This window comes from Leptopilina boulardi, unplaced genomic scaffold (genome assembly GCF_019393585.1).
Source record: "Leptopilina boulardi isolate dan_hultmark-lab unplaced genomic scaffold, ZJU_Lbou_2.1 LbouV2_122, whole genome shotgun sequence".
NCBI lineage: Eukaryota > Metazoa > Arthropoda > Insecta > Hymenoptera > Figitidae > Leptopilina > Leptopilina boulardi.
Window position 1 is genome coordinate 162,190 of NW_026137666.1, and position 11,154 is coordinate 173,343.

Genomic DNA, 11,154 nt, shown 5'->3' on the forward strand with positions numbered 1-11,154 from the left:
CTTTCTAAATTTTTTTTTTAATTAATATTTTTAGGATTTCTTACTCTCATGTAGAGTAACAATTTACCAAAGTTACAAGCCAATTCAATTTTTAACTAGGGGTATTTCATGAATAATGCATATATGAGGCAAAATTCCTGAAATGTCCGAACAAAAAATTAAAAATTCTCGAATTTAATCCATACTTTTCTAAAATGTTGTTATTGTTGGTGAAAGTCTAAAAATCAATTATTATTGAATTTAATAAAATAGTTTTTGAATTACAACGTTTTTAATTTTTGACTTTTGAAAAAAAAATTTTTTTTCAATGTACAATATTTATAAGTAGAATGCATAAAAGTTAACATATATATAATGATTTTTAAAGCTTTTTTGACGGGCTACACGCTGTTAATAAAATTTTTTTTTTAAATAACATTTGACCTTGAAATTCAAGGTCAAAATGTTAATTTACGTTTATCTCAAAATCGGATTTTTTAAAATTATTTTTAACTATCTCAATGGAAAGCTTGACTAATTTCCTACAAAACATGTAATTTTTAGAGTGGGATCTTTTAAAGTTTTTGAGATATTAATTAATTAATTAATTAATTAATTAATTAATTAATTAATTAATTAATGTTTATAACAAATGAAATATTTTACAAACGAATAAAGACCTTGAATTTCAAGGTCAAATGTTATTTAAAAAAAAAATTTTATTAACAGCGTGTAGCCCGTCAAAAAAGCTTTAAAAATCATTATATATATGTTAACTTTTATGCATTCTACTTAAAAATATTGTACATTGAAAAAAAAAAATTTTTTCAAAAGTCAAAAATTAAAAACGTTGTAATTCAAAAACTATTTTATTAAATTCAATAATAATTGATTTTTAGACTTTCACCAACAATAACAACATTTTAGAAAAGTATGGATTAAATTCGAGAACTTTTAATTTTTTGTTCGGACATTTCAGGAATTTTGTCTCATATGTGAATATATAATTATGAAATAAAATTTTTCGTAACATTAGATTATTTGAAAATTTTTCTTACGTAATTAATATCAATTTATAAATGACCAAGAAAGAACTTAAAAGTTTCGGTTCTTTAAACGAGCAGAATTTCAATTTTCAGCTTAAATATCAATTAATTTTTTATATAATATAAAAGTATTTTACATTTAAATCAAATGTATGTTACGAGAAATAAAAATAATTTTATCTTGAAAGATAATAATAACAGGGTGTGTAACAACTGCTAGGGAAAAAATTCCCTGACTTTTCCCTGACCTAAATTACACTAAAAATTTTTTATTTTGATGAAATAAAATTTATTTTGATACAATTAAATCATTTACCTGTCTATTATCCACTAATTTCGTATGTATTTGAACCAAATAAATAATGTTTCGTAAAAAATAAAATATTTAAGTGAAATAAATAAACTAATTGGGGACATATAAATATTCTCAACATTTAATTTAAAAGAATTTTTACGGCGTCAAATCTTAAATTGTCAAATTATTATTTCATAAAATTACCGTGGATGTACCAGTTACCGTCCATGTCCCAGTATCCGTCCATTTTACAAATATCTCGTATAGTAATTTAAATTATTTTTTAACAATAATTTATTCCTTTTGGCACGCAATCGACTTATTAGTTTAAGTAAACAAATGAAAGAAAATAATTTTTTTATAAATGTTATTTTGAAAATTAAACTGGACGGAAACTAGGTCTTAGGTGGACGGCAACTGGGACATCCACGATATATGAAGTCAGGGTGTCTAACAAAGATTGAGAAAAAAATTCCCTGACTTTTCCCTGACTCCTCCCTGACATTTTTTGATTTTTCCCTGACTTTTTAATAACCTTATTTCTGCTTTTTTTTGGACAAAAATATGGTTACTGACATATTTAACAATAAATTAATTTCTAATGGTAGTAACAAATGGTAATAAAAACCATTCAAGTTTTTTTAGATTTAAAAATTTTTAAATTCACAAAAAATTTTAATTTTTGTAGAAATTTACAGAAATTTCCCTGACTTTGAATGAAATTTTCTGAAATTCCCTGACTTTTCCCTCACATTTCCCTGACCAACAAAATTCCCTGACTTCCCTGACCGTTAGACACCTTGAAAGTAGATTTTCTAGTATATCGAATTTCAAATTAATACACTGAAAAAAATGTTGCCGAGAAATTCAACTACCTTTGGGTAGTTGACTAGAAAGTAGTCCAAATGACTACTTTTTAGTTAATCTAATCATGTTTATGTAGTTAATGTAACTATTTTTAAGAAGTTAATAAGTAATAGTTGATTTTACGAAAATATGTAGTTAAAGTACAACTGCAGGTCGGTAGTCAACTCAAAATTTCAAGACTAGTAAATCCAACTACTATTCACCAGTTATATGAAAAGTAGTAAAAGGAATTATTTTCTTTAATTGATATAATTACTTTTTGAGTAGTAAATTTTTTATTAATTTCTATGATTTTATAGGTTTCAATAAAATTTTTGTTGTAGAATTAACAAGTCGTCTGTAATTAGAACTACTATTTTAAGTAGTAGATTTTTACTATTTTAATTAATTCGATAAGCTTGAAAAACATTTTTTATGTACACGGAGAGAAATAGATGGTACGGGGTACAATCAAGATAGTACCAGGTACCATATTTAAACTACAGTACTGAAATTGACCGGAAGTATGTTAGGGCAAATGGAGTTTCTATAAAATTCTGATTATGGCATATAACGATTCGAGAAAATAGAGATTATTATAAATATATATTAGGGGAAATTATGTTAAATGGTAATTCCGAAAAGAATTAATTCTAATATTAATAATTCGTTAAAATTAAAATTCGGAAAAATAATAATTAGAAAATTTAGAAATTATGTGAAATGGCAATTGGGTAAAATGAAAATTATATAAAATAGCAAATCGTAACTTATAAAAATAGAAAAAATATAAATTTGATAAATTACATTTTAGAACAAGTACCTAATTGTTCGAATAAATATTTATTATGAAAAATGGTAATTCGAAGAAAAAAAATTATAAGCAATGTTAATTATGTAAAATCAAAAATAGTATAAACAGGTTTTTGGAAAAATAAAAATTTTGAAAAATACTAATTCTCTACAATATTATGAGAAATGATTATACGGTAAATTGAAAATTATAAAAAATGTTCTTTCGAAGTTAAAAAATTCTGTCAAATAATAATTCGAAAGTATTTTTATTATATAATCTGACGATTCGAGTTCAAAAAATTATAGTCAATTCCTTTTAGATAAAACGATTTTCGAGAAAAAAAAATTCGAAAAAACAAATTTGAGGTTTAATCATGCGCCTCTGAAAAAGTCAATTCTACTGTTAACAAACAATTATAAATAATAAATAACTAGCAAAATTACACGCGCGCGTCCAACTTTGAATCTAATGGTTGTTTTAAAATAATAATAATATTAATAATAATAATAATTCTGCATCAGTGGAGTAATAAATTAATAATAGGTATATTTCTAATTTTCACGTTATCATGTATTTATACACAGAAAAAAATGAGTTTGATGTTATATAAATAGTGGTTTTTTAGTTAAGCCAGCTCATAATTGGATGATTTTTTATAATCTTTGAAATTACAAAAAATTAGTTTTGCTAAATATTTTTTTGTATTTTCTATAAATATTTCGTTGCAAATGAAAATTTTAAATTTATGTTTTTTTCAAAAAATTTAATTAATTAATAATTAAATATTAAAAAATTATGTAATGAAAAAGAAAATTAAATTAACTGAAAATTAATTATATTTTAAAAAGTATTAAGCAATTAAAAAATATTTAAAAATTTTGAAAAAATAAAACCTAAAAAAAACTTTGTAATGTTTTAAACTTTAAACTTAAATTAAAAATTAAAATCAAATTGAAAATTTTTTAAAAAAGCAAACTATTTTTATATTGTTTACAGATAAAAAAATATAACAATTTAATAATTAATAATAAAAACAAATTAATAATAATAAATTTATGAATAATAATATATAATAAATAATAATGAATAATAAAAAAATAACGAAATAAATAATAATTATAAGTTAAAATGTTCTAATTATCTGTAATAATCATTATATAAAAAAATGTATATATACCTAATATAATAAATTTATAAATAATAATAAAAATTATATTATAATTGAAACTTTTTTTTCTATAAATACCAAGTAGGGAATATACTGGTGCTGCACACAATGAACAATATTTTTTTTACTTTAAACTGTCACTTTGTATATGACTTAATTAATGACGATGAATAAAAATATCCGTCGCGTTAACCATAAAATATTACGAAATCAAGAATTGTCAAAATTTTTAAAAAACAAAAGGAACAAAATACGACTAACTTCAAGTGTGGACAGACGGAATGAATGAATACGGAAATTATTATAAGTATTATTATAAGTAATAATAATAATAATAATAATAATAATAATAATAATAATTTTATTTTCCTATTTTAAGTAGTAAAATCTACTGCTTAAAGTAGTAGTTTTAATTGCAAAAGATTTATTAATTCTACAACAAAAATGTTCTTAAAGCCTATTGTACTTTAAGGCCAGGTCCAAGTCGAGTCAGCTGTTCCTTTGAAGTTTCAATGGAACAGCTGACACGACTTGGACCTGGCCTTAAGTAGTAAAATCTACTACTTACATCTTGAGTTGTTTCAACATTTTTAAATTGAGTTAATACAATCACAAAATGTCATTCTACCAATTACATTATTAAATGGTTTAACTATTTTTATATAGTCAATAGAACCTTTTAAATTCAGTTGAGGACCTATTGTACTACGCAGAGCAGTTAAAAAGTAGTAAAACCTACTAGTTCTTTTTTTCAGTGTACAATTTCAATTTAACGGAATTTATGTAAAGAAAAATTGCATAAAGAAAAATTTTATTAACAGAATTGGTATTTTAGTAGATTTCGATTTATCAAAATACATATTTACTTAACAGAATTGTCATTGAATAAATCCACAATTAACAGAATTTCTATTTAACAAAATTCTTAATTAACAAAGTTTTTATCAAAGAAAATTTTAATTCGATCTAATTCTTATTTAACAGAATTCTCATTTAAGAAAAATTCTACTGAGTTCTTTCTTTCTCAATTTTTCTAGACATAAATTTCGTCAAATTGAAATTATTTTAATTAAAATTTTTTAAAAAGTATTAGAAAAAATGCTTTATAAGAGTTCTGCTAAATAGAAATTCGATAATTTAAGATTCGACGACGGTAAAAATTTTTATAAGTTAAATGTGGGTATTATCATTAAATAATAAATTATTCGTATTAATGAATTTATTGATGAAGTTGAACCGATAAAATAAAATTGTATCAAATAATTTTTATTTATTTTAAAAAACCAAATATTTCACTGAAAAAAATTAATTAATTGTTCCAAGTTTAAAAAATCATTTATTAGATTCAATAAATAGTAGTAAATAATTATTTACTTAATGAATATAAGATATCACATGTTTAATAATTGAGTGTGAAGGACAAATTTTTAATTTGCATTTGCTTTGGGAAAAAAGTAAAAATTTTTTTGAAACTAATAGTTACTTTAACTTATTCATAAAAAATTCCAGAAAATTAAAGAAATTCCCTGACTTTTCCCTGACCGTTAGACACCTTGAATAAAATTGTTAACTACATAATAATATTTAAGCTGAATAAAGTGTGAAGAGTTAATTTAAGATTATTCATTCAGCTTTTGCTAATGAAGATTGTACCAGATTTTAAACAAGCTTTGAATAAACATTGATGTCCAAAAAATTAAATTAAAAAGAATGTAAAATTTTTTCTTGTTAAATTAAACTGTGTAGAAGTTAAAAGCATTCTTTATATATTATGTAAAAATGAATTTATCACTCAGTGGTATTTAATAATTAAAGATAAAAATATCTTCAGAGTTAAGATTCGTTCTTTATAAATTTAAGTAAAATCTCTCAATGTAGTAAATTAAACTTGTCTAAATATAATGTGCCAAATTTTCTCCTGTAAAAATAAATGTGTAGAATTTTTTGTTTTGTGTACGGTTTATTTGATTAGAAGCCGAAATGTAAAAATCTTAAATTTTAAAAATTGGTTCTGCTTCGACCCACAAAACATCCATCATAAACATTTTAACATAAATTTCAAAATTAACCAATCAAATAAAATCAAGAAAATTGTAGTTGGATAGTTTTTAAATTCGTATTGAATTGTTTACGACAAATGTTTTATCGGACAAAGAAAATAAAATGTTGCTGATTTGAAGATTTTGTCAAATGAGACTTCGACTACATAAAATTTCAAACTAATAAAAATTAAATGCAATTATAAATTATTTACAAATTGGATCAAGTTTTGTTAATCATAAAATTCATTTCATGGAAATTCTAATAGTTGAAAAATAGGTTTAAATTTTAATTCAATAAAAATGTCAGCTTATAAAATTGGGCCCCAAGTACTTATTTTCTGTTTATTAATTTTTAATTTGGTATTTAAATTTCACGTAACACTCTCAATCTATTAAAAACTATTTGGATTCTAATTTTAATTTCAATTTTTATTCTAATATTTTTCACATTTAATCAATAATTTTGAAATTTTTGTCAAAATTCTAGCATAACCTGTAACACTAACAAATTATGGAAATTTCACAAGATGTTGTAAGTTAATAGAAATTATATATTTGTTATACATTATTTTTATTGATGAGAAAATTGATATTATTCAAAATCTGCTTAAGAGTGTAAACTTTTGTCATTTGTCAAAGGCAAAGACAACAATTTTCCTCTTGAAAAATTATCACTTAGTTTTACATCTTTTGGAACATATTTAAGATTTTAAAAAAAATATTAATTACACTTAACTACGAAAGAGCTTCAATGGCCTGTTTATGAATGAAATTCAAAATTAAATTTCAGTTAAACAAGCATTTAAGAGCAAAAAATATGACTTATAATTATATGAAAAGTAAAACGAAAAAGAAACAACTGTTAGAAACGTAACTAGGAAGAACTAATTGAAGCCAGTAGAATAAAAAAATAATTTTATTAAAATTTCGTATTTATGAACAGTCTCATCATGCTCATGTTTGATAACTTAAGGAAATTTGACATTCTCTTATAATGAATTTCATGGGGAAGACAACGTGACAAAATTAGAGATCAACAAGTAAAAGGTTATTTAATAGCGCATTAGTTATGAAAAGTAATGAAAATCTCAGTTACTCACTTGCTGCTCTAGACCTGATCCATTTTGGTTGGCTGCATTACTCATATTACTCCTCCTCAGTGCGTAATTTTCGTAGCCTTGTTAGGGAAACGTTCTTTATTTCTTAACAAACCGAAAACAGAACTTATTCAACAAACTCTTCACAGTACAAGAAAATGAATAAAATTAGTTAATGGATTTGGAAAAGAACGGCGACAAAAGACTTGGTCGTTACGAACTTGACGTCGACGCAACAAAAATGGCCGAAAATATAAATGTCCCTTTTCCCAGTCAAGAGACAAGATATGGTCAAGATGGCTACCCCGCTATATCCGTTAAAACTGTATTTCAATAGACTTTTTACACGTACTGCAGTCGAAATGCGTAGAAAACTGTCAAAGTCCGTTTTTTGCACTTTTTCTCACAGACTTTTCTGATTTTTTTATTTGATTGTGATAAAAAACGACAAGAAAATCAGGTGTTTAAATTAAAGGGAGTCACTAAATTAAATTAAATAAAAAGAATGTAAGTTAGTCCCTAAAGCTGTTATGGAATTTTGAAAAATTAGTTTACTATAGGGTTTGCAGGAATAGAACAATAAAAATTATATGGAATAAATAAATATTATTCAAGGTTCACTCTAATTGAAACTAACACCATTTTGAATTAAAATTATTTTTATGTTTTGGTTGGGGATAGACAAAAAGTCTCTATAGTTTTTTTTTCACTGTATTATATTTAAGCTGCTTCTACATGACTCTATTTTCATTGGTTGACGTGGACACAAAGGAAGGTCGTTTTCGAATTGGCGTATATCTGGCCACGAGTGTACACTTTTCTGTTCTTGTCTTACACAAGCGTTGTCATGACAACACGTGCGTTAGAAAAAGACAGAAAATTAGAAGCATCACTCGTGGCCAGATATACCTACACTTTTTGTCCTTTTCTAACGCATGTGTTGTCATGGAAACACATGTATAAGACAAGAACAGAAAAAGAGAATTGTTAGAGTATTTTTTTCAATCTCAACTATAACAATAGTGTGGTTAAAATGTATATTTTAATACTATTATTTTAATAATATTTTAATATAATCAAACATTTAATAGCCTGATCGCGTGTCCCATATTTTAATAGATTTTTATATTCCGAACAACTTTTTCATTTGCCGTTTTTCTTTAAAGGTACGGTCACACGACTTTTGGAAAAACCATTCATGTCTTTCTCTCTCCTAAGACAGAGGCATAAGATTGTCTCACTCTGCATTTTCTTACATTTCCCAAAGACGGAAAATGCAGAGTGAGACAAACTTATGCGTCTGTAATAGGAGAGAGAAAGACAAGAATGGTTTTTCCAAAAGTCGTGTGACCGTACCCTGATATAAAATTCTTAGAAAATATCCAACTGTCCTGGTTTTTTTTATATACCCTTTATATAATTATACTAAATGTAAAAAATTATATATGTAATATTTTTTTATACATTTATCGTTATGTCATTAATAATTATATTTATCTTTATGAATATGTCAAATGTTATTAATATATATGGTATTTTATTCTTATTTTATAATTTCAGTTTTGCATTCTGCATTTTATTTCGGGGTAATGGCCTGAAGGCCTTTCTCCATTATGTTCCTAAATTTTTGCGTTGCATGACTGACGCGTTGGTTCGTAAGCGCAGTGACGTCATCATTGTTACCAATCGCGAACAAAAAGTTTGGTTTATGATTTTAAGACACTGATTTTTTTACTTATAAATATTAAATAAATAAAATTATTAAAAGCCATCGAGAAACATTTACATTAAAAATTGTAAAGTTGGAAAACAGGGATAAGAGGAACATAAACCAAACTTTTTGTTCGCGATTGGTATCAATGCTTTGATGACGTCACTGTGCTTGCGAACCAACGCGTTAGTCACACAACGCACCCATTTGATTAACATTGTGACGTCAGCACTTCGTGTTGACGTACACGTTCAATGTAGAGCCAACTTCACCAGAATGGAGCTAAACGCAACGCAGACGCGACGCATCGCAATGCTTAGGCTGCAGTCCCATGGCAGCGTTTTGCGTTGCGTTTTGTCACTAGACCCTGAGTGCAAACATAGCAAACATATACATAGCATACATAGCAAACGCGACGCATCCCCATTTGCTTAGCATTGCGATGCGTCGCTTCTGCGTTGCGTTTAGCTCCATTCAGGCCTTTCTCCAATAGGAACCTAAACTTTTGCGTTGCGTGACTGACGCGTTGATTTTAGCATTGGTTGCCAATAGCAACCGACGCAATGCATACGCAACGCAAGAGTTTAGGATCCTATTGGAGAAAGGCCTTTCTGGAGAGGGCCCAAATGGGGATGCGTCGCGTTTGCGTTGCGTCTGCGTCTCCATTCTGGAATCGGCCCTAAGGTCCATTCCACAATAGCTAAACGCAAAGTTAAAGCGCACGCAAAGATGACGCGCGCGTTGGTTTGGTTGGTTAGGTCCATTCCACAATAGCTAAATGCAAAGTTAAAGCGCACGCAAAGATGACGCGCGCGTTGGTTTGATTGGTTAGAACCAACGCGCGCGTCATCTTTGCGTGCGCTTTAACTTTGCGTTTAGCTATTGTGGAATGGACCTTAGAACCAACGCGCGCGTCATCTTTGCGTGCGCTTTAACTTTGCGTTTAGCTATTGTGGAATGGACCTAAGAGCATTTGTAAACGCAGACGGATGACGTCACCAATGCTAAACTAAGGCTGCTTGCACAAGAAAAGACGGAGCAGTGTGCAGGATGTGTGTCGAATGAGGTAGAAAAGGAAAGATCGATATTTCTGTCCTTTTCTAACTCATTTGAAACATATCCGACGCGCCTCGTAGTGTGCTTCGTAGCGTGCTCCGTAGCGTGCTCTGTATCCGTATCTTACGGAAGCTTTGACGATGCTTATTTGTTTTGATTACAAACCCAGTATAATTATTTTATTGTTATTACCGTGTTTTAATAAATGAAATGACATCAAATGTAACAAAACAATTTCATAAAAATTAATTTATAAGCCTAAATAGATTTTTATGGATACTGGTTAACATTGTCGATAGAATATTATTTATAGTGATTAAATAATAATAAGTGCAAAAATGTTTACGTTTATTCATTTGTTTAACTCTTAAAATTTTAATTCGTTTCTACATAACATAAATTACAAGTTAAAAATCAAATAATAATTTAATTTCTTTATGTTTAAATGTTGTTAAATATATATATTGTTATTATTTAAAACTTGATAAATATTGTTATTTTTTATTTAACGTATTAAAAGTCAACTTTATCTTGAAACCTTTTTATCAGTAACATATTTCTCTATTTTTTAATATATTTTCTTTGTAAATAATTTATATCAGCAGATATATGTATATAATATGACAGAATAAATATAAAATTTTCAGAAATAATTTTTTTATTTTGTTTCTAACAAAACGATCATACATTAACCTTAAACTAATAAAACGAAAGCACATTTAAAATCCAATTGTTTAATAAAATCTATCAAGAATATGAATATTGTTTGATTAAGTATATCAGATAATTTTACATTTGATGTCATTTCTTTTTTTAAAACCAATAATTGTCTGGGTTTGCAATCAAAACAAATAAGCATCGTCAAAGCTTCCGTAAGAAACGGATACGGATCACACCACGAAGCACACTACGAGGCATGCACGAGTGGGTCGATTCAATCGTGCCTCGTAAGGGTACGGTCACACGACTTTTGGAAAAACCATTCTTGTCTTTCTCTCTCCTATTACAGACGCATAAGTTTGTCTCACTCTGCATTTTCCGTCTTTGGGAAATGTAAGAAAATGCAGAGTGAGACAATCTTATGCCTCTGTCTTAGGAGAGAGAAAGACATGAATGGT

The 11,154-nt window shown here is 26.7% G+C and overlaps 1 protein-coding gene across 2 annotated transcripts in view; it reads right to left on the reverse strand.

Moving 5' to 3' along the window:
* The window catches only part of LOC127287432 (ATP-dependent RNA helicase bel), a 43,083-nt gene extending 35,121 nt beyond the window's left edge, over positions 1-7,962 (reverse strand). For both annotated transcript variants that reach the window (XM_051314376.1, XM_051314369.1), the window contains exon 1: positions 7,273-7,962. In XM_051314376.1, coding sequence (XP_051170333.1) covers positions 7,273-7,317 — 45 coding nt within the window. In that variant the 5' untranslated portion in view covers positions 7,318-7,962. The remainder of the gene's footprint in view (positions 1-7,272) is intronic.
* Positions 7,963-11,154: the final 3,192 nt, after the last annotated feature.